Consider the following 23794-nt stretch of genomic DNA (forward strand, 5'->3'; position numbering starts at 1 on the left):
AAAAATGAATTAAACAATATTTTGAAAGAAAAGCATCAGTATGTTGTTCACCCTTAAGTACAAGAACAGAGATTGATCAGTGATTATACACGTACTAAGCTTTGCTGCTTCCATCACTTTCTGGAGAATGGGCATAGTTGATTTTGAATTCAATGTCAGGTACAAGCTGCATGGCCCTCCGATAGTATTTGATAGCTGAAATCAAAATGGACATCATCAGTGTCTGGATCACAAGTAGAGAATCCCATTAATAAACTGACAGTGTAAATTGTGGTTAGAATTTCTTCTTTGCATCAGACTTCACAAGCGACAGATCTTATTAGTGATTAGCAAAATCTCCTCCTTCCCAGTGTTGAAAATTATTAACGTTGTGTACTGTACATGATTACAAAGTACCAAAATGAGAAGGATGTTTGAGCAGCTAAAAATTATGCTCATGTATAACATAAACTGAAGATGGTAGCTGCCCCATTTAAATACTGCTTTGCCAGACTTTTAAAATATTGTACTATACTTCTGCTCACATTAAGCAATATATCTCTCTATCAACTTAGTGTCTCAGATAATTAGTTCCTTTGCGATCATTTTTTAATTTTCTACAACACTGCACTGTACACACATTAAAACTTTTTATAATGCTGTTCACATTGTAAATGCATGCTGATATTTACGTATTTAAGCACATTTTATTCCATATCCATACTTCAAATTCCAACTTTATTTTTAGTACAATTCTTTATTCTGTGTAATTGTTGAACATTGTTTTTTTTGTTGTATGTTGAAGTGAATTCCTAACACATGTAAACATATGGTGAAATGAGGTAATTGTTGATTCTACTAATTATTAGGTGATTTTATAGGAAGTTGTAAAGCAATGTGACACATAACCTAAGATATATGCATGTATAAATATAATTAGTATTTGTGCACAATGTTCATTAAGGATGAGAAAAACTACCTTGCTTGAAACATAACCTAAAAAAAATTGAAATGACTCTATATAATTGATGTGGCAATTGTATTACTTGTAGAAAGCATAATCCTGAACAATAACAGACATGAAGGAACTTTCACTACTTCAAGGTTCCATTCTCTTCAACATGTATTTTTCATGACAAAAACTACTGGAATAGGAAAAAAAACTGAATAATTTCTAAATCTCAAGAGTACGTTCTTCAAAAGCATTGGCTAAGTCAATGCTGCTTGTTGCAAAGGCTTGCACATTAATATTAAGCAAAAGAGAAAATCTAACTGCACAAAGAGGTAGGTAACACCAGATCCTTCATTTGTTGTGTATTTGTGTGAATGTGGCAAGAATTCTGTAGAAATAGTGCATTCAATATGTTAAAAGTGTTTGATCAACTCTGGAAAAGGCTAAGAAATTAACAATTGTTACAGAAGTTGGGACAGAGTGGGAGTTTTGTAGGTTGTAGAGGGTGGAAAGTTTGGTGGTGGAGGAAGGCATTTGGGGGAAGAGAAGTGTTGTAGATCTCAGGGATCATCTGCAGCATGGTGCTGTTGTGAATTTTGAAATAGATTCTGAAGCTTCTACATCTAGGTTTAGAAATTCAAAGCAAAAGTGATAAATATCAGATGAGAACCATGCAGATGGGCAATAAATTACTAAAAGGCTGTTTTAAATTCTTGGAAATTACTCAAGCTAGATGGATGAGAATAGGACTCAAAGAACCCCTGACTCATGGGGTTGAACTCTCAGGACATAGAGCTGCATGTTTAGAAGTGATTAAGAGTGCCTTCACTTAAGAGGGTGGTGACCCTGTGGAATTTTCCACCTCAGAATAATATGGAAGCCAAATCACTGAACATGTGTACAGAGATAGATTTCTTGACACAATAAGTATGAAGAGAAATGGGAAGAGAGCTGGAATAGGAAGAGAACGATCAGGATAGAGAATAGGTTGCATTCATATTGAATGATCAAGGAAGCTCCAAGTGCTCAAAGGACTGTTTCTCAAAGTTAGGTTCATCCAGCACGGAAACAGGCATGCCCAACTCATCCCTGGCTGCATCACTTTCTGGTACAGGAACTGCACTTCACTCAATTGCAGGACTCTGCAGAGAGTGGTGCAGATAGCCCAGCGCATCTGCAAATGTAAACTTCCAACTATCCAGGACATTTACAGTGACAGATGCATAATAAGGGCCCAAAGGATCATTGGGGACCCGAGTCACCCCAACCACAAACTGTTCTAGCTGCTACCATCCCGGAAACAGTACCACAGCACTAAAGTCAGGACCAACAGGCTCCAGGACAGCTCCTTCCACCAGGCCATCAGACTGATTAATTCACGCTGATACAATTGTATTTCCATGCTATATTGACTGTCTTGTTGTATGTACTATTTGTTACAAATTTACTATAAATTGCAGATTGCATTTAGACAGAGACATAACGTAAGGATTTTCACTTGTCATGTATGTGAAGGATGTAAGAAATAAAGTCAATTCAATTCATCCATGCTATCCTGCCCAATGAGCTAGTACCACCTGCTTGCATTTGGCCTATTGCCCTCTATATCTCTATCCATGAACTTACCTAGATGACTTTTAAAAGTTGCTAGTGTGCCCACCTTGACTACTTCTAGAAGCCCTTTATGTTCCCTTTAAACCTTGCACTTCAGATCTTAAATGTATGCCTTCTTGTTTTTAGCAGTCCTTCCTTGGGGAAAAAAGATTGCGCTTCCACCCTGTCTGCATCCCTCACTACTCTCATTTTGTTATGATTTCTATGTTTGAAACACAGCCCAAGTGTGTTAAGTTAAAAGCTGAATATTCCAAATTCCCAGTATTTTCAGTAAATGCAGGGAATGGGGTCAAGTCTTACACAAAGGAAAGCAACGTCATTAATGAGTTCACTCCATTTAGAACACGATATTTAAAAGCACAGCAGCATTACTTCCCCAGAAAGACTGAAGACATTCGGTAGGTCCCTGCCGATCCTTAACAATGTTTACAAACACTGTACAGAAAGCATCCTGTCCGGATTAATCACTGCTTGGTATGACAACTACTCTGCCCAAAACTCCAAAGACCTGAGAGTTGTGGACCCAGTTCAAACCATCTTGAAAACTAGCTTTCCCCATGGACTCTGTTTATACCTCTTGGTCCACATCACTAGGTGTAGGACTAGTTATTACCCTTCAACTATCAGGCTCCTGAACCAGCATCGTTAACTTCACTCACCTGAATACTGATCTGTTTCCACAACCTACGAACTCACTTTCAAGAACTCTTCAACTGACATTCTCAGTATTCCTTTGCCTCCGCTGCATCTGTTCCCAGGACACAGCTTTCCATTCCAGGACATCAGGAATCTTTTCCTCCTGCCTCCACTAGTGATGCTGCTCCTCACCCGTATCCCCTTCATTTCCTGAGTATCCGCACTCACCCCATCTTCTTGCTGTCTTAACAGTAGGGACTTGCCTACCATCCCATCAGATCAGCCTCCACAACTTCCGCCATCTCCCAAGGGAGCCTACAACTAAGCATACACTTACCTCCTCCATCCCACTCTGCTCCCTCCACAATTCCCTTGTCCATTCTACCCTTCCTTCTAATCTCCCTCCCAGCATTTATCCCTGCAAGCAGCCCAAGTGTTACATCTGTCCATACACCACCTCCCTCACCTCCAATTCAGGGTCCCTAACAGTCCTTCCGGGCAAGGCAACACTTCACCCAAGAATCTGCTCAGGTCATCTATTGTGTCTCATGCGGCCTCTTCTGCATTGTTGAGAACCATCTCAAATTGGGGAACAACTTCCTCAAGCACCTCCGCTCTATCCACCACCAGCGGAACTTCACAGTGGCCAAACATTTTAATTCCGATTCCCATTCCTGTTCTGACATGTCGGTCTATGACCTCTTCTTGTGCCACGGTGAAGCCACCCTCAGGGTGGAGTAGCAACACCTTATATTCCATCTAGGTAGCCTCCAACCTGAGGCATGAATATACCTTGCGGTAAAAAATAACCTTCCCTGACCACCTTCCTCTATTCCCCACTCTGACCTTTTACTTTTTCTCACCTGCCTATCACTTTCCCCTGGATCCCCTCCTCCTTTTCCTTCTCCTATGATCACTTATCAGATTCCTTCTTTCAGAGGGTGTTTAGAGATGGAAATAGGGAGGAGCTGAGAACAATACAGAGGGATCTGAAAGCCAAGATCAGGGAGGCTAAAGACAGGTATAGGAGGGAAGCTTGAGTGGAAACTCCAGCAGAACAACATGAGAGAGGTCTGGAGTGAGAGGAGGACCATCACTGGGTTCCAGCAAACTAACAACAGAGGAGCTGAAGGCAGTGTGGACAGGGCCAATGAACTTAACCTGTTCTTCAAAAGATTTGACACTGTGGCCCCTGCCCATCCCCCACATGATTCATCTGTTGTCGGCCCCCAACCAACACATACTCCACTCTCCCCTCCTACCCCATCTCACAGCCCCCCACCCCGCTCTCATGACTACACCCCTCCCACACCTGAAACCACCACGGTGGGCTTCACAGCTGAACAGGTGAGAAGACAGCTGAAATGCCTCCACCCAAGCAAGGCTGCAGGCCCTGATAGTGTCAGCCCCAGGATGCTCAAAGCCTGTGCCCCCCAGCTATGTGGAGTACTTCACCATGTCTTCATGGCCTGAGTCTCCAGAGGGTTCCTGTGTTGCGGAAGACGTCCTGCCTCGTTCCTGTACCGAAGACGCCGTGCCCCAGTGGCTCCAATGACTACAGACCGGTGGCATTGACCCACATCATGAAGACCCTGGACAGACTTGTTCTAGAGCAGCTCCGGCCTATGGTTAGGCCATGCTTAGACACCCTCCAGTTCACCTATCAGCCCCGACTAGGAGTTGAGGATGCCATCGTCTACCTGCTGAACCATGTCTACGCCCACCTGGACAAGCCGGCGAGCACTGTGAAGGTCATGTTTTTTGACTTCTCCAGTGCGTTCAACACCATCTGCCCTGCTCTACTGGGTGAGAAGCTGACAGTGATGCAGGTGGATGCTTCCCCGGTGTTATGGATTATTGATTACCTGACTGGCAGACCACAGTATGTGCGCTTGCAACACTGTGTGTCAGACAGAGTGGTCAGCAGCACTGGGGCTCCACAGGGGACTGTCCTGTCTCCCTTTCTCTTCACCATCTACACCTTGGACTTCAACTACTGCACAGAGTCTTGCCATCTTCAGAAGTTTTCTGATGATTCTGCCATAGTTGGATGCATCAGCAAGGGAGATGAGGCTGAGTACAGGGCTACGGTGGGAAACTTTGTCACATGGTGTGAGCAGAATCATCTGCAGCTTAATGTGAAAAAAAACAAGGAGCTGGTGATGGTGGTGGAAGGCTAAGGCACCGGTGACCCCTATTTCCATCCAAGGGGTCAGTGTGGACATGGTGGAGGATTACAAATATCTGGGGATATGAACTGACAATAAACTGGACTGGTCAAAGAACACTGAGGCTGTCTACAAGAAGGGTCAGAGCCGTCTCTATTTCCTGAGAAGACTGCGGTCCTTTAACATCTGCCAAATGATGCTGAGGATGTTCTAAAAATCTGTGGTGGCCAGTGCTATCATGTTTGCTGTTGTGTGCTGGGGCAGCAGACTGAGGGTAGCAGACACCAACAAAATCAACAAACTCATTCGTAAGGCCAGTGATGTTATGGGGGTGGAACTGGACTCTCTGATGGTGGTGTCTGAAAAGAGGATGCTGTCCAAGTTGCATGCCATCTTGGACAATGACTCCCATCCACTCCATAATGTACCGGTTAGACACAGGAGTACATTCAGCCAGAGACTCATTCCATCGAGATGTAACACTGAGCATCACAGGAAGTCATTCCTGCCTGTGGCCATCAAACTTTACAACTCCTCCCTCAGAGTGTCAGACACCCTGAGCCAACAGGCTGGTCCTGGATTTATTTCCACTTGGAATGATTAACTTATTATTATTTAATTATTTATGGTTTTATATTGCTATATTTCTACACTATTCTTGGTTGGTGCAGCTGTAACAAAACCCAATTTCCCTTGGGATCAATAAAGTATGTCTGCCTGTCTTGTCTTCTCTAGCCCTTTACAGTTCCTTCTCCACCTGGTTTCACCTATCACCTTACAGCGAGCATCCTATTTCCCCCCTCGAACCCCAACCTTTTTATATTGCCATCTTTCCCCTCGCTTCTTAGAACTGAAGAAAGATCTCGGTCTGAAACATCGACTGCTTATTCATTTCTGTTGGTTCTGCCTGATCTGCTGAGTTCCTCCAGCATTTTGTGTGTTGCTTTGGATTTGCAGCATCTGCAGACTTTTCGTGTTCATTATTTATCCATTTGTTATTTATATGCACAATACTGCTAGTGGAATCTGTACAGCAGCCTCTGTTTTTCAAATATATTTCTAAATAATATAGTAGAGTCAAAGAGCAATACAGCATGGATACAGGTCCTTTGGTCCAACACAAGTCCATGCTGATAACAACGCTCAACCAGCTTGTCCCAGTTTCCTGCATTCGGCCATATCCCTCCAAGTACCTACTCAATGCTTAACAAACAAGACTATTGTACCTGCCTCAACCATTTCCTCTGACAGTTTGCTCCATATGCTCACCACTCTGCGTAAAAATATTGTCCCTTAAGCACCTTTAAAATCTTCTCCCCCTCAGCGTAAAGCTATGCCCCTAATTTTGGACTTTGCTACCCTGCTGAAAAGACTACTACCATCCATATTCTCTGTCATTGATGATTTTAAAAATCTCTATAATGTCACCCTTCAATCTCCTATGTTCCAAGGAATAAAGACCGAGCTTGACCAACCTCTCCCTTTAACTCAAGCCCTCTAGACCTGGCAAGCCCCATAAATCTTTTCAGTTTAACTAAGTCTATCCTATAATAGGATGACCAAAACTACACATAACACTTCAAGTATGGCCTCACAAAGTACTTATACAACTGCAACATAATGTCTTGCACTTTATGCTCTGACCGATAAAGTCCAGCAATACTAAACACCTTTTTTCACCAGGCTGGATTCCTTTGATGTGTCTAATAGACAAATATATATCCAGGTTTTATAATGACACTTAGGTAGTATTGTAAACAGAGACAGATTAACTGATAGATTAGGTGAGTCAGCAGATCTGGAGCAAATGGAATTCAATTTGGTTCAAATGGAAAATGTGAAGTCAACCACTGAGGTGTTATACTTAATATACTTAAATGCCTAGAAACTATAAAATGTGGATAGGCAGGAAGATTTAAAGACCCAGGTATAGAAATAACTAAAAGCTTGTGGACAATCAGAAAAACAGAAGGATGGCTGATATTTCAAGCATGGAATATGCATCAGAGTAACATTAAGTTCTGGTTAGACTGTTTAACCTGGCCCTGGCCTGAACCTCTGGGGGAAAAAGTGAAGAAATGCCACACATATTCACAGCAGGAAAAGTGAAGGGATCCAATATCCTTGCAGGCAGGTTCGCTGGAGCTGTTCAGGTGGGTTAAAACTAATTTGGGATTGGAAATAGAGTGATAGTGATGAAGATGAGGTAGCTGGTTTCCAAACTGAGGCAAATGTGTAGTGAGACTCCTGGTAAGGAGAGACTGATGATAAGGCAAAATTGCAGACAACAGGATGAGTTGCAATGTAAAAGCTGGACAAAATTGAAAAAGGTGAATTCAGGACCAAAGGTATTATATTTGAATGTACACAGTATATGGAATAAGGCCGATGAACTTGTAGCATAGTTACAGAATGGCAAGCATGATGTTGTAGGCATCACTGAATCATGGCCAAAAAAAGATTATAGCTGGAAGCCTGATGTCCAAGGATACACACTACTGAAAGGATAGGTAGGAAGGCAGAGGGTGTGGTGTGGCTTTGTTGGTAAAAAATGATATTAAATCATTAGAAAGAGGTGACATAGGGTCCAAAGATGTTGAATTGTTGAGGGTAGAGCTAAGGAACTACAAGGGTAATAAGACCCTGATGGGAACCCCCCCCCCCCCAAACATTTGCAAGGATATGGTCTACAAATTATAATAGAAGATAGAAAATGCTGCCAAAAGGACAAAGTTATGATAGTCATGGGGCATTTTAATATGCAGGAAGATTGGGGAAATCAGGTTGATGCGCAATTCCAAGAGGGGAAATTTCTAGAATGCCTACAAGATTTTTTTCTTTACAGCAGCTTGCCGTTGAGTCCACTAGGGGATCAGCTATTCTGGATTGGGTGTCGTGCAATCAACTGGAATTGATTAGAGAGCTTAAGGTAAAGGAATCTTTAGCAGGATAATTGATCATAATAAGATAGAAGTCACCCTGCAAGTAAGAAGGAGAAGCCAAATTCAGACATGTTGGTATTTAGAGTGGAGTAAAGGAAATTACAGAGGCACGACAGAGGAGTTGATCAGAATTGACTGGAAAAGAGCACTGGCAGACATGGCGGCAGAGCAACAATGGCTGGAATTTCTGGAAGCAATTCCAAAAGCACAGGATATATAAATACTAAAGAATTTAAAGCTTAAAGCAAAATTTATTAGAGTACTTACATCACTACATATAATCCTGAGATTGTTTTTCTGCGTGGTTTCCCTTTCCTGAAGTCTACAAGCAGTTCCTTAGTCTTACTGACATTGTGTGAGAGGTTGTGGTTATTACACCACTCAGCCAAGTTTTCAATCTCCCTCCCGTATGCTGATTCATCACCCCCTTTGATACAGTCCACAACAGTGGCGTCATCAGCAAACTTGTATATGGTGTTGGAGTTGTACTCAGCTATAGGTGTGAGGAGGAGGAAGTATTCCAAAAGGCAAGATGACACAACCATTGCTAACAAAGGCAGCCAAAGGCTCCATAAAAGCCAAAGAGCAGGCATATAATACAGCAAAAATTTGTGGGATGTTAGGGGATTGGGAAGTTTTTAAACACCAACAGAAGGCAACTAAAAAAGTCTTTAAGAAGGTAAAGATGGAATACCAAAGTAAGCTAGCCAATAATATTAAACAGGGTACCAATAGTTTCTTCAGATATATAAAGAGTCAAAGAGAGGCAAATGTGGATATTGGACTGCAGGAAAACAATGCTGGAGAAGTAGTAATGGGTGACAAGGAAATAGCGGATGAACAGAATAAGTATTTTGCATTAGATTGCGAAAGGCACTAGCAGTATGGGGGCACATGATGAGATAGGCCATAGTCAGTATGGTTTCCTCAAGAGAAAATTTTGCCTGACAAATCTGTTGGAAATCTTTGAAGAAATAACAAACAGGATAGACAAAGGAGAATAGGTTGATATTGTGTACTTGGATTTTCAGAAGGCCTTTGACAAAGCTGCTTAACAAGCTATGAGCCCATGATATTACAGGAAAGATTCTAGCATGGATAAAGCAATGGCTGATTGACAGGAGGCAAAGAGTGGGAATAAAGGGAGTCTTTTCTGGTTGGCTGCTGGTAACTGGTGGTGTTCCACAAACGTCTGTGCTGGGACTGATTCTTTTTACGTTATATGTCAATTATTTAGATGATGGAATTGATGGCTTTGTTGCAAAGTTTGAAAATAATATGAAGATAGGTGGAGGGGCAGAAAGTTTTGAAGAAATAGGGAGGCTACAGAAGGACTTAGACAGATTGGGCAACAAGTGGCAGAGGGAATAGAGTTTTGGGAAGTATGTTCATGCACATTGGTAGAAGAGATGAAAGGGTTGACTCTCTGAGGCACAACGGGATTTGGAAGTAAGGATGTAACGTTGAGACTTTATAAAGCACTGGTGAGGCCTTACTTGGAGTATTGTGCGCAGTTTTCGGCCTCTCATTTTAGAAAGGATATGCTGAAACTGGAGAGAATTCAAAGGAGGTTTACAAAAATGGTTCCAAGATTAAATGGCTGGTCATATGAAGAAAGCTTGATAGCTCTGGGCATGTACTCACTGGAATTTAGAAGAATGAGCAGTGGCTTAATTGAAACCTATTGAATGGTGGAAGGATGTTTCCTTTGGTGGTGGTGTCTAAGACCAGAGGACACAGCCTCAAAATAGAGGGGTATCCTTTTATAATCAAGATGAGGAGCAATTTCTTTTTCCAGAGAGTGGTGAATCTGTGGAGGCAGAGCCTTTATATATATTTAAGGAGAGGTTGATAGATTCTTGATTGGTGAGAGTACAAAGGGATAGAAGGGGAAGGCAGGAGAGGAAAAATGGACCAACCATGATGAAATTGCGGAGCAGACGATGGCCAAATTCTACTCCTATGTCTTATGGTCTTACATTCTGACAACAGGTATTAGCAGATTTTAACGCTGAGTTTAAAAAATGAAGATATGATTCAGTTCAATTTTAAGGCAAGGGTATAGTTCCATGATGGGTAGATAATGGAATACAAATCACCCATGAACTAACTGAGTATTGGAAATGGCCCAAGAGGCCTATTTCTAATGACACTTTCCATACTGTAGAGTGAGACAATCTCTTCAAGGTTAGATTAAGGCAACCTTGTCTTATGAGCCATGTCCTTAAAAATTAAATGCAAATTGCTAAACATGGAAAAGTAACATCATAGCTGAAGAACAGATATTCACTTCATTAGCTTTGCTCAATTCAGACCCTAATGAAGTATTATTTGTGTGAACATGCAAAAAATTATTACTTTCCCATAGGTCCCATTAAAGATAAAAATATCTTTTAAACAGTTGCAAACTTTCTTAAAATACACTCAGTGGCCTCTTTATTAAGTACAGGAGTGAAAACCCGGTGTAGTAGTTGTCTGCTGCTGTAGCCCATCCACTTCAAAGTTTGATGTGCTGTGCATTCACAGATGCTTTTCTGCACATCACTGTTGCAATGCGTGGTTATTTGAGTTACTGCTGCCTTCTTGTCAGCTTGACCCAGTCTGGCCATCGTCCTCTAACCTTTTTCATTAACAAGGTCTTTTCCACCCACAGAACTGCCGCTCATTGGATGTTATTTTTCACACCATTCTCTGTAAACGACGAGACTGTTGTGCATGAAAATCCCAAGAAAACACAAATTTCTGTGATACCCAAATAAGCCTGTCTGGCACCAACAATCCACGGTCAAGGTCACTCAGATCACGTTTCTTCCCCATTCTGATGTTTGGTTTAAACAACAACTCAACCTGTTGACCATGTATGCATGCTTTTATGTACTGAGCTGCTGCCACATGATTGGCTGACTATTAACAAGCAGGTGTACCTAATAAAGTGGCCACTGATAACATGTACAGCTATCTTAATTTTTTAAAGACTCAAGTGCTTCTTAAAAAAATACATATACCTTCATAAACTGCTCCGTTCTGTTCTTGCTCTACAGCTTTCAGGAATAATTCTTTAGCCTGAAAAATAAATTCATAGGCAAACTGTTACATTGGGAGGGGGCATATGATGTCATATTCTTGAAAATATAACTGAACTTGAATCACAGCTGCTAAATTTGTCTGCAACGTGAAGCCAAATGGCAACTCAAGCTTCCTTTTGAATTTCATATTCAGCTCATGTGTTGTTTCTCCAACTACAAATATTGGAGAAAAATAAAACATTTTATAACATTTAAGTGATTCTTGTAAAAAGCTCTTTGCCCTTGGTCTAACTTGGGGAATCTACATTAAGGACCCCTATATCTTGGGACATGTCCTATTCTCCTTACTACCATCAGGGTGGTAGTACAGGAGCCTGAATACATACACTCAACATTTCAGGAACTGCTTCTTCCTCTCCGCCATCAGATTTCTGAATGGACAATTAACCCATGAATATTACTTCATTATTATTTTTGCTCTCTTTTTGTACTACTGATTTTAGTTTTTTTATATATAGTATACTGTACATACAATTCTTATTGTAGATATTATTAATTGTCCTTTTATTTGGGCTCTATTTTAAGATTACTTACATTACATCTTTCTTAAAAAGCCCAGCCTTGTTTTATTACCTGCTTCAATAAAACGATTTTTATACATCCTTTCTTTTCTGAGAACCAGATATTACAACTCACTAAGCTTTGAGGTGAATATAACTCCTAGAGACAAAAGCACACAGCTTTTTAAAAAAAAGTTGCATTGTTCATTTGATGACAGCTAAGTTTTCCACATTCAAAGAAATCAGCTACAGGTGAGCATTGTAAACATGCTGTGTTGAAGCCAGAATATACAGCAACACATGCAGTTCAGAATCAGTTTAATATCACAGGCATATGTCATGAAACATGTTGCTTTGTGGCACTCTTGGGTGTGTTTGTTGTAAATGCAAATAATGCATTTCACTGTACACTTCAATGTACCTGTGATAAGTAAATCTGAATCTGCAATATATTTTGTGAATCACTACATGAGTTACCTTTTCTTCACGAGCAAGTTCCTGTTTTCCTTTGGTACCCAAAGATTTGAAAGAAAGCCCCTTTGCAGAGATTCTTCCGTGTTCCACTTCTGATCCATTAGAGCTGCCATTTGGAGTCAGCTCAGACATCCACTGAGCGCGAAACACATTAAGTTCCTCCTCAAAAAATAAATAACATCTCCATATAACTCTTTAAATACAATTTGCTTAGATCTAAAAGACATCCAGAAGTGATTATTTATCTTTTATCCTTTGCAAAATATACCCAGAGGCAACAGTTCATAGAATCAGACTACACTATGGCCTACACTACCATCACGAATAGAACACTCTCAGGTTGACGGCATGATCATGGATTTCCATCACTTCAAAAGTTTCTCCACGCTACCCCTTCTCTTTTAAAAAAAAATATTTTTATTAATTTTAAACAAACATAAATGAAACATGAATAGAGTTTGAAAGTACATAATAGGTTAAGTATACATTCATATAGATGATAATCCATATATAACCTCCCAAACTCATAGTAATTATGAAAAAAGGGAGTAAATAAGAAGAAAAAAAAATCCCCAAAAAAGAAAAGAAAAAAAAACCTGACCAACATGGCCATTGCATTATGTCAAATATACATAGTAGCGTCAATAACTCCGCACCTCCATCCAAATAATTAAGGATAATAGAAGCAGGGCTTAGGAAAAGTCAGTTTAACTGATATGAAAATGTTGGATAAATGGTCTCCAAGTTTCTTCAAATTTAACTGAAGAATCAAAGACAACACTTCTAATTTTTTCTAAGCTCAAACAAGAGATAGCTTGAGAAAACCACTGAAATATAGTTGGAGGATTAATTTCTTTCCAGTTCAATAGGATGGATCTTCTAGCCATTAACGTAACAAATGCAATCATCCGTCGAGCTGAGGGGGATAAACAAATATTATCCACCATTGGTAAACCAAAAATTGCAGTAATATGATGCGGTTGCAATTTGATATTCAGAACTGTTGAAATAATACCGAAAATATCTTTCCAATAATTTTGCAAACAAGGGCAAAACCAAAACATGCGGGTCAATGAAGCTACTTCAGAATGACATGTCACAGGTTGGATTAACATGAGAGTAAAATTGAGTAAGTTTATCCTTGGACATGTGAGCCCCATGTACAACCTTAAATTGTATTAGGGCATGTTTAGCACAAATAGAAAAGGAATTGACTAATTGTAAAATTTTCTCCCACTGCTCAGTGGGTATAAGACAATGAAGTTCTTTTTCCCATTCCTTCTTAATATTTTTCTGATACTTCTGGCTGTATTTTCATGATCATATTATAAATGGTGGCTACTAAACCCTTCTGGCAAGGATTCAGAGCTAAAAATTTTTCCGTAATGTTCATTGGACATAATTTCGGAAAAGACTAACATATTATTCAAGAAATTTCTAACTTGCAAATATCTAAAAAAATGAGTTTTAGGTAAATTATATTTATTAGATAGCTGTTCAAAGGACATAAAACTATTATCTAACAATAGATCACGAAAACATGTTATACCTTTTGTTTTCCATAATACAAAGGCTTGATCCATAAAAGAGGGTAAAAAAAAAGTTAGAAATAGGGCTTGATAAGATAAACTTATTCAAGCCAAAAAATTTACGAAATTGAAACCATATTCGCAATGTATGTTTAACTATGGGATTAGTTATTTGTTTATTCAATTTAGAGAAAGAAAAAGGAAGTGAAGATCCTAAAATTGAAAACAATGAAAAGTCTTGTACAGATTTACATTCCAAATTTACCCATTGTGGGCAAGATGCTATAATCGATTCTTGTGTCCAAAATATTAAATATCGAATATTGACTGCCCAATAGTAAAATCTCAGGTTTGGCAAAGCCAAACCCCCCTCCTTCTTAGGCTTCTGTAAATATTTTTTGCTTAGTCTAGGATTTTTATTCTGCCACAGATACGAAGATATTTTAGAATCAATAATATCAAAAAAAAAGATTTAGGAATAAAAATTGGTAGTGCTTGGAATAAATATAAAATTTTGGGTAACACTATCATCTTAATAGCATTAATTCGACCAACCAATGACAAAGATAATGGGAACCACCTGGTAACAAGTTGCTTAATTTGGTCAATTAAAGGTAAAAAATTAACTTTAAATAAATCCTTATGTTTCTTGGTAATTTTAATACCCAAATAAGTAAAATGATCTGTGACAACTTTAAATTGTAAGTGTTTATAAATTGGAACTTGCATATTTAATGGAAATAATTCACTCTTATTAAAATTCAGTTTGTAACCAGAAAAGCTACTAAACTGAGCTAGCAAGGAATAGATCTCTCAGGGTCAGATATGTATAGTAACAAATCATCAGCATATAATGATAACTTATAAGTCCCTTCTCCGCGGGTAATACCCAAAATATTAGGTGATTCACGAATGGCAATAGCTAAAGGTTCCAAAACAATGTCAAATAGTAAAGGACTTGAAGGACAGCCTTGCCTCGTACCATGGAATAACTGAAAAGAGGAGATCTTTGATTATTGGTGAAAACTGAAGCCAAAGGTTTATAATATATTAACTTAATCCATGATATAAATTTTGAACTAAAATTAAAATGCTGCAATGTATTAAATAAATATGGCCATTCAACTATATCAAATGCTTTTTCAGCATCTAAAGAAATGACACATTCTGGTATTTTGGATGAAGGAGTATAAATAATATCAATCAATTTTCTGATGTTAAAAGATGAATAACGCTTTTTAATAAATCCAGTCTGATCTTCAGAGATAATTCGAGGTAATATATTTTCTAATCTAGTGGCCAAAATTTTACTAAAAATCTTAAAGTCCGTATTCAGCAAAGATATAGGCCGATAGGATGCACATTCAGTGGAGTCTTTATCTTTTTTAAGAATTAGAGAAATAGAGGCATCATAAAAAGATAGTGGCAATTTACCTACAGTTAACACAACTTTAAAAATTTTACAAAGCCAAGGACAGAGTATAGAGGAAAAGGATTTTAAATATTCTGCAGTATAACCATCCGGACCAGGGGCTTTACCTGAATTCATTGAAAAAATAGCCTCTTTATTTCGATTTCCGTAATAGTTGTGTCCAGAAGTACACTAACTTCAGTAGTTAATTTTGGGATATTCAATTTTCTTAAAAATTCATCCATTATAGAAGAATCCTTAACAAATTCTGATTGATATAAAGAATCATAAAAATCTTGAAAGGTGTTATTTATCTCTTTATGATCAATCGTCAAAGCGCCATCTCGTTTACGAATCTTAGTAATTTGTCATTTAACTGAAGTAGTTTTCAAATGATTAGCCAATAATTTGCCAGATTTATTTCCATGTACATAAAACTGGATTCTAGATTTAATTAACTGATTTTCAATCGAAGAGGATAATAACAGACTATGCTCCATTTGAAGTTCAACTCTTTCTTTATAAAGTTCTTTGCTAGGGGTCACTGAATAAATCTTATCAATTGCTTTAATTTTATCAAACAATGTTAATATTTCCAAATTAGTTAGTTTCCTAACTCCAGCAGAGTATGAAATAATCTGTCCACAAGTAAATGCTTTAAAAGTGTCCCATAATATTCCACTAGAGATCTCTTCTGTAAAATTTGTTGAGAAAAACAAATCAATTTGTTGTTTAATAAAATTAAGAAAGTCTGGGTCCTGCAATAGAGTTGAACCCCCAAGAATTAGCATTAAAAGATGAATCCATTGTCTTAATAGATAGCTTCAAAGGTGCATGATCAGAAATGGTAATAGAATCATATTTACAATCAATAACATCTGTAAGTAAACGATAATCAATAAAGAAGTAGTCAATTCTTGAATAATTATGATAAACATGGGAAAAGAATGAAAATTCTTCGTCATTGGGATGTAAAAAACGCCAAATTTCGGAGATTCCAGAATCAACCATAAAGGAATTAATACGAGAGGGCGATTTATTCGGAAGAGCTTGGGTGGCTTAGATCTATCCATTGAAGGGTTTAAGCAACAGTTAAAATCCCCACCCATTATCAGCATGTACTGATTCAAATTAGGAAAGGATGTAGATAAACACTTAAAAAATTCAGGACAATCAGTATTCGGAGTATAAACATTAACGAAAACAACTTTTTGATTAAAAAGTGAACCAGTAACAAGCAAAAATCTACCTTGTGGGTCTGAAATTGTTTCATAGTGTATAAAAGAGGTTGAAGAACTATAAAAATGGAAACGCCTCTTACTTTGGCTTGGGAATTCGAGTGATACTGTTTGCCTTTCCAAAACCTAAAAAAACGTTGACTATCCACCTTCCTCACATGAGTCTCTTGTACAAAGATAATATTAGCATTCATTCTGTGGAATACTTTGAATACTTTTTTCCGTTTGATCGGATGATTTAAACCATTAGTATACCAAGAGACAAAATTAATAATCTTATCCATATTGCCAATATTTATTACAATTAACATATAAGGTTAAACAAAAGATGACTTCATGAATCCGGAAGAGGGAAGTAAGTTCAAGGAGGAACCGGAAGTCATGACACTGCAACCATTTTTGTAATTTCAAGTCAGCCCATGAAGTAAAACTAAGCGTGAAGCAAGCAAACAGAAAAGTCTCCCTCCCTCCACCCTCAAAACCCCAGGAAAAAAGCCAAAAAGAGGCAAGCAGGAAATCTAAAACTAATTTTACCCCCATGTCTCAAGACGGCAACTCAAACAAAAAAGTAAAAACCGATACAAACCACCCATATTTTAAGGGTTAATATAACAAAGATTAAACTATAAAATTAGTGTTATATATATAAAACAAAGGGAGTAAAAGAAAAAAAAAAGAAAAAAAACGAACTAAAACGTTAAAACCCATAAATGGGTAATATTGTATTAGTATTTTAAAAGAAAGTCCTTAAACTTATTCAGACACATCTAAACAGATGTGACGTATCCAAGCACTAAGGTCTTTTGGGGAAAAGAAACGACATCTTAGAAAAGTTTTTTATTTAAAAAAAACCTTAATATTTAAGCGTTAAAAATATTTTAAAAAATGTATATGAACTTAAAAGAACCTAATGAGTTACTTTCAAAACTAACAAAATAATAATATAAAAAGAACGAATTCAGAATAAACCAAAAAAAACGGACCTTTACCGTGTGTAAGAAATACACTGTTAGCCATCACACAAAAATCATCAAATTATAAAAGATCCAAATCTATAGGCTAATTATTAGCATGAAGAAAAGAAAATTTAATACAAATAGTAAAATTACAATACATTAGTCAACTCGTAGTAAAAAAAAAAGTACTATTCTTCAAGGAATCTTTGAGCATCTGCTGGAGATTTGAATAGCCGATAAGTCCCATCTTGGAGAGTAACTCTCAATTGTTTGTAGCCTTTCTGATGAATTTCTGACATAATCGATTTAAAAGCCATTCTTGCCCTTAAAACTTCGGGACTATAGTCTTCCAGAATACGAAATTTAAAATTTTTAAAGCTGATCATACCCTTTTTCCGGGCAGCCCGAATCAAACGCTCTTTGGTATGAGGATAATGAATCCGGAGGATCACTGGTCGTGGTTTCGTACCTGAAGCTGGTTGAACACGAGAAATGCGATGTGCACGGTCGATTATTGGAGGGGAATCCAGTACTTCTGAGCTGAAGACGTCCATTAAAAATTTAGAGAAAAATACAGTCAAGATCACCGTTCTCAAAATTTTCTGGAAGCCCAATTATCCGGAGATTTTGTCTTCAAGACCGATTTTCAAGATCAGTGATTTTAGATTTATAACGATCCAGCAGTTGAAAAGTCGAAGCTTGCTGTTGTTGCAGTATTTCAATTTTGCGATCTCTCTGGCGAGCAGCATCTTCAAGAACTAAAATTCTTGCTTGTTGTTGTTGTAAATCCAGTGTAAGTGATTGAAGTTTTGCATCGACTATCTTTAAAATTTCATTGAGCGCAGAAAGCTCTGGGGTTAATTTATTCTCCAGTTTTTCAAGTCACTTGTCCATAAGTTTCGCCAAGTTAACGGTTCTTTCGTCTGTTTCGATTCCTTAGGTTCTCGTGGTTTAGACATTTTAACGAGTTGAAAATGATTCAAACAGTTGAAAAAGATTTTATAAGTATGAACCCCTTTAGAGTAGGTATAAACAGGTCAATTAGGGGGTGTTTGTAGGTAGAAAAAAGTAAAAGGATTGGAGCGAAGCCTAAAACAGTTTCACTCCATAAGTGCCATCTTGAGACCTCCCCTTCTCTGTTTTTTGCATTCCTCAATCTGGTTCCCCTCTCACCAGTTCTCTTCTCCTCACCTCTCTCGCGTGCCTATTCCTTCTTTTTCTCCTATGGTCTAATGTCCTCTCTTATCAGATTCCCCCTTCAGCTGTCCCACCTATCACCTTCTAGCTTCTCACTACATCAACTGCTCCCCCATTTTCCCCTTCACCTGGTCTCACCTATCATCTGCAAGGTGTACTCCTTCACCCACCTTCTAACTCTGCCTTCTGCCCCTTCCTTTCCAGTCCTGAAACATTGACTGTTTATTCTCCTCAGTCATTGTTGCCTGACCTGCTGAGTGTATAAGCAAATCCCTGACCAGCATTTTGTGTGTGTTGGACTTTTGGCACGTTAGATCACTGAACCTATGATCTTACTGTGATGATGAAAACATTTCCTTTTTAAATGCATATCCAATTTCATTGTCCTATTGCACAGAAGAATTAAGATACTAAAAGGGCAGAGATCAAATGTGAGGAAAATTAAACCTGCCATTTACTTTAGCTTAAAAGCAGTAAAGTGAAATAGCTATTGTTGTTTATTTAATGTATGACAAAGCTTTGATAATTTGGAAGAAATCAACAAAAATGAATACACAGGAAATGCTGGAGGAGTTCAACAGGTCAGGCCGCATTTACAGAGAAATATGAACAGATAACATTCTGACTGAATGCCTACTGAAGCATCACTGCACAGACTCAGTGACCACATTATTTGGCTCACCTGCTCTTTAAAGCAAATATATATCAAATGCATAAAAGCATGCAGATATGTTTAAGAGCTCCAGTTGTTGTTCAGAGAAAACATCAGAATTGGGAAGAAATGTGACTTTGACCGTGGAATGATTATCGGTACAAGACAATGTGGTGTGAGTATCTCAGAAGGTACTGGTTTCCTAGGATTTTCGCACACAATAGTCTATAAAGTTTACAGAGAATGGTATAAAAAAAGGCATCCAGTGAACGGCAGCTCTGTGGCTGAAAACACCTCGTTAATGAGAAAAGTCAGAGGAAAATGGCCAGACTGGTTCAAGCTGACTGGAAGGTAATAGTCTCAAATAACTACATGTTGAAACAATGGCGTGCAGAAGAGCACCTCTAAATGCACAACATATTGAATGCTGAAGTGGAGGAGCTATAGGAGCAGAAGACCATGAAGATACAAGAGGTATCTAATAAAGTCACCACTGATTGTAGGTTTCTTTGATAAACACACATGGACTTTATAGATCTGGCAGAAGACTGCTGGGACTTCCGGTGGCTGTAATGGAGTAGGTTGCACTAGCTACGTGCTCCAAAATTATTTGCTTACTTTGCTGTTTAAACCTATCTCAGTGAGGGCACCATGAGTAGAAAGCAGTCAAAAAAAGAGACTACTTTAGAGACTTTGACTGAAGTGTTCAACAAATGTCAGACAAAACTTGAAAAATTGGATAAACTGGATGACTTGGAATCCAAGTTTGATTTGTTACAGAATTCCTTTGACCTGGTTAAATCTGAACTGAAAATGCTTAACCGGAAACTTGGAAGTATACAGCAGACTGTGAATGGTCACGAAATTCGTATTAAGCTACATGAAGAATCTCTGCCGGTGTTGCAGACGGATATCGAAGGTTTCAAGAAAATTTCTAAGGAACGACTTAAAAAATACGACGCGCTACTGAAGAAACTTACAGATTTGGAGACGAGGAACTGAAGATGCAATATTAGAATTCTTGGACTTCCTGAAAAACTGGAGGGTAATCAACCTATCGATTTTTGTGCTCAAATGCTGAAAGATTTATTCCCTGATATATTATCGGAACTACCAAAATTTGAGCATGTTCACCAAGTTACCCCAGCTAATTGGGATCCCGCCAAACCTCGCTCTATTATCATTCGCTTTTATGACTATCAGATTAAAGAACAGATCCTTCGTGAATCAAGGAAGAAACGTATATTACAATTTCGTGATCAACAGCTTTGGATCGTTCAAGATTATCCACCGGAAGTTCTAAGAGCTAGACAGGCTTTTAAAGAGATCATGTCTGATCTTTTTAAGCTTGGCTGTCGCCTTTCTCTCAGAGATCCGTGTAAACTCAAGGTTACTACTTTTGATAATAAGGTTTCTTGGTTTACGAAGCCTGAAGAAGCTAAGAAAGTTTTACAGTCTCCATCCTTAAATTCAACTTTGAGTTGTTTTATGTTAAATGTTTTAATTTCAGGTGTTCAATCAAGTAATTGGCGTTTTGTCGATAACAAGGTTTCTTGGTTTTACGAAGTCTTAATCATTTGTTTGATTAAGTAACTGGCGCCTTGTTATCTTTCAAACTATGCAAAACATGCAGGCAGACTGCATCCATTTTCTCTTTTGCTGTTTTTTGCAGCTCTTTTTAAATGTTATATTCTCTCAGTGTTATGTAGGAAGCTATCTAAACTGCTTCCCTTTTTAATGATCTTCTATTTGTTTCTTTACTCTTTTTTTGCACCCGCCAGTATATGTTGTTTTACTTATTGATTTTCCATATTTGATTTTCCTTATCTGTCTTTCCTTTTTTACCGAGACTAATACTTATAATTTCCCATGGCTTTTTTTAATCGTAATTTGCAAACTTATTTACTTCGATTTTTTGTGTGTGTGTGTGTGTGTGTGTGTGTGTGTGTGTGTGTGTGTGTGTGTGTGTGTGTGTGTGTGTGTGTGTGTGTGTGTGTGTGTGTGTGTGTGTGTATATACACACACACACACACACACACATACACACACATACAATCATTTATTCAGCACAGCTATACATATATATTTTCTGGAGCCACCGGAGTTTTGGGTTGGGAACGTTAGAATTAGTCTTCAGCCTCCCTTGGCTGATTTCTCTCTTTTGGGGGAGGGAGGGGGGGAAATGGGTTCTTCTATAAAGTTGATTGGATGTTTTTACTGTTTTACTTATTCACTATCTACATGTCTGTGATTACCTTTTATATATTACTAAAGGATACTTGATGGATTCTTTTATTAATATACTCAGTTTCAATGTGAAAGGTCTAAATAACCCTGTTAAACGAAATAATATTTTCTCTTATATCCGGAAACTTAAAACTCATATAATCTTTCTCCAAGAAACCTATATTCGTAAAGATGATATTTCATGTTCTTTCAAAAGATGGAAGGGTATACATTTTCACTCACCCTCTCAATCTAAATCGAGAGGTGTCGCTATCCTGTTTGATCAGAATGTATCCTTTATTCAACATAATGTAATTTCTGATACAAATGGGCGCTTTGTTATTGTTTCGGGTAGTCTTGGGAATAAACTAATCATATTTGCGAATGTATATGCTCCAAATACAGATGACTCCTTGTTCTTTGAATGTCTTTTCTCTTTTCTGCCTGATTTGAATCGGTATTCCTTAGTGATGGGTGGAGATTTTAATTCTTGGCTTGACCCTATATTAGACAACTCTTCAAGTAAAACCCCTGTCACTAATAAATCAGTCCTACTTTTTAAATCTTTTTTATCTCAATGTGGTATTCTTGACGTGTGGCGTTTTTTACACCCCCAAGAAAAGGAATATTCATATTTCTCTCAGGTTCATCATATGTACTCTTGGATTTATTATTTTTTTTTATAGATAGAAACTTGCTTCCACTGGTACGATCCTGTGATTATAAGGAGATTGCTTTGTCTGATCATGCACCTGTGCTTCTGGCTTTAAGATAACCTGTTTACTCTGTACCAAATAGAAGTTGGCGTTTTAACTTACTGTTATCTGATAAAAATTTTCTAAAGTTTTTGGAAAACCATATTACTTTTTTCTTTAAAGAAAATTTTAAAGGAGATACTGCTGGTAATATAGTCTGGGATACTTTTAAAGCATATATTTGTGGAGAAATTATCTCATACTCTACCTATATAAAGAAAAAAGCTGACAAAGAAAGGTCTGACCTAGCAGCGATATTAAAAGATCTTGATCGAAAGTATGCCCTATCTCCAGATCCAAGTATATATAAGAAGCGTATTGAAATCCAATCCAAGTATAATCTTCTGCTGACTTACCCAACTGAACGACAGCTGTTGAGAGATAAAACTCAATTTTATATTCATGGGGAGAGAACTGGTAGTTTATTAGCCAATCGCTTAAAATCTTTTACAGAAAATCGTCAAATCACAGACATTTTTAAAGATAATGGAACTAAGACATCTGACCATTCTGAAATTAACAACGTATTTAAAGACTTTTAGCTTAAGTTGTATTAGTCTGACTCTTCTTCAGATGATACCTATATGAATGTTTTTTTCAGTAATATCAACATTCCTACATTGTCTGCTGATAGTCTAACACAGTTAGATCAGCCTATTTCCAATGAAGAAGTGGCTGAGGCTATACGTGCTTTACATTCTGGTAAGACCCCAGGACCTGATGGCTTTCCTGGGGAGTTTTATAAAACTTTCACTACGTTACTTACACCTTATTTATCCTCTGTTTTATCAGAGTCCTTTAAATCAGGTAAACTCCCTCAATCTTTTTATGAAGCTTTTATTTCTCTTATTCTTAAAAAAAATCCAGCCGAATGTTCTTCATATAGACTGATTTCTTTATTAAATGTTAATGCAAAAATTTTATCCAAAATCTTAGCTCGAAGACTTGAAAATATTCTACCATCTATTATATCACATGACCAGACAGGATGTATTAAAAATTGTTACTCACATTTTAATATACGTCGGTTATTGAATGTGATATATTCACCATCCAAAAAAAATCAGAGTGTATATTATCCTTAGATGCAGAAAAAGCCTTTGATAGGATTGAGTGGAATTATCTTTTTAAGACCTTAGAAAAGTTTAATTTTGGGCCTAATTTTATTCGTTGGGTTAAATTAATCTACTTGTCTCCTACCGCTCAGGTTATTACTAACTCCCAAATTTCTAAGCCCTTTAAATTACAGCGGGGAACTAGACAAGGTTATCCTCTTAGTCCTTTACTTTTTGCTTTAGCTATAGAACCCTTAGCAATAGCACTTCGAGAATCTAAGGACATTTCTGGTATATTAAGGGAAGGTATGTCTCATAAAATTTCATTATACGCTGATGATATTTTACTTTTTATCTCTAACACTGAAACTTCTTTACCTTTGGTTCTTTCCTTAATCTCCCAGTTTAGTTCTTTTTCAGGATA

The 23794-nt window shown here is 37.8% G+C and overlaps 1 protein-coding gene across 15 annotated transcripts in view; it reads right to left on the reverse strand.

The window, feature by feature from the left end:
* fbxo9 (F-box protein 9) overlaps positions 1 to 23794 on the reverse strand; it is a 140852-nt gene that overhangs the window by 88026 nt on the left and 29032 nt on the right. For 6 of the 15 annotated variants that reach the window (XM_073056739.1, XM_073056747.1, XM_073056745.1 and 3 more), the window contains exons 3-6: positions 22672 to 22686; positions 12355 to 12513; positions 11297 to 11354; positions 96 to 195 (exon numbers count right to left, since the gene is read on the reverse strand). In XM_073056739.1, the coding sequence (XP_072912840.1) occupies positions 96 to 195; positions 11297 to 11354; positions 12355 to 12513; positions 22672 to 22686 (332 nt within the window). The remainder of the gene's footprint in view (positions 1 to 95; positions 196 to 11296; positions 11355 to 12354; positions 12514 to 22671; positions 22687 to 23794) is intronic. The other 9 variants (XM_073056741.1, XM_073056751.1, XM_073056749.1 and 6 more) reach the window with 3 other exon arrangements.

This window comes from Hemitrygon akajei, chromosome 9, assembly GCF_048418815.1.
Source record: "Hemitrygon akajei chromosome 9, sHemAka1.3, whole genome shotgun sequence".
Lineage (NCBI taxonomy): Eukaryota > Metazoa > Chordata > Chondrichthyes > Myliobatiformes > Dasyatidae > Hemitrygon > Hemitrygon akajei.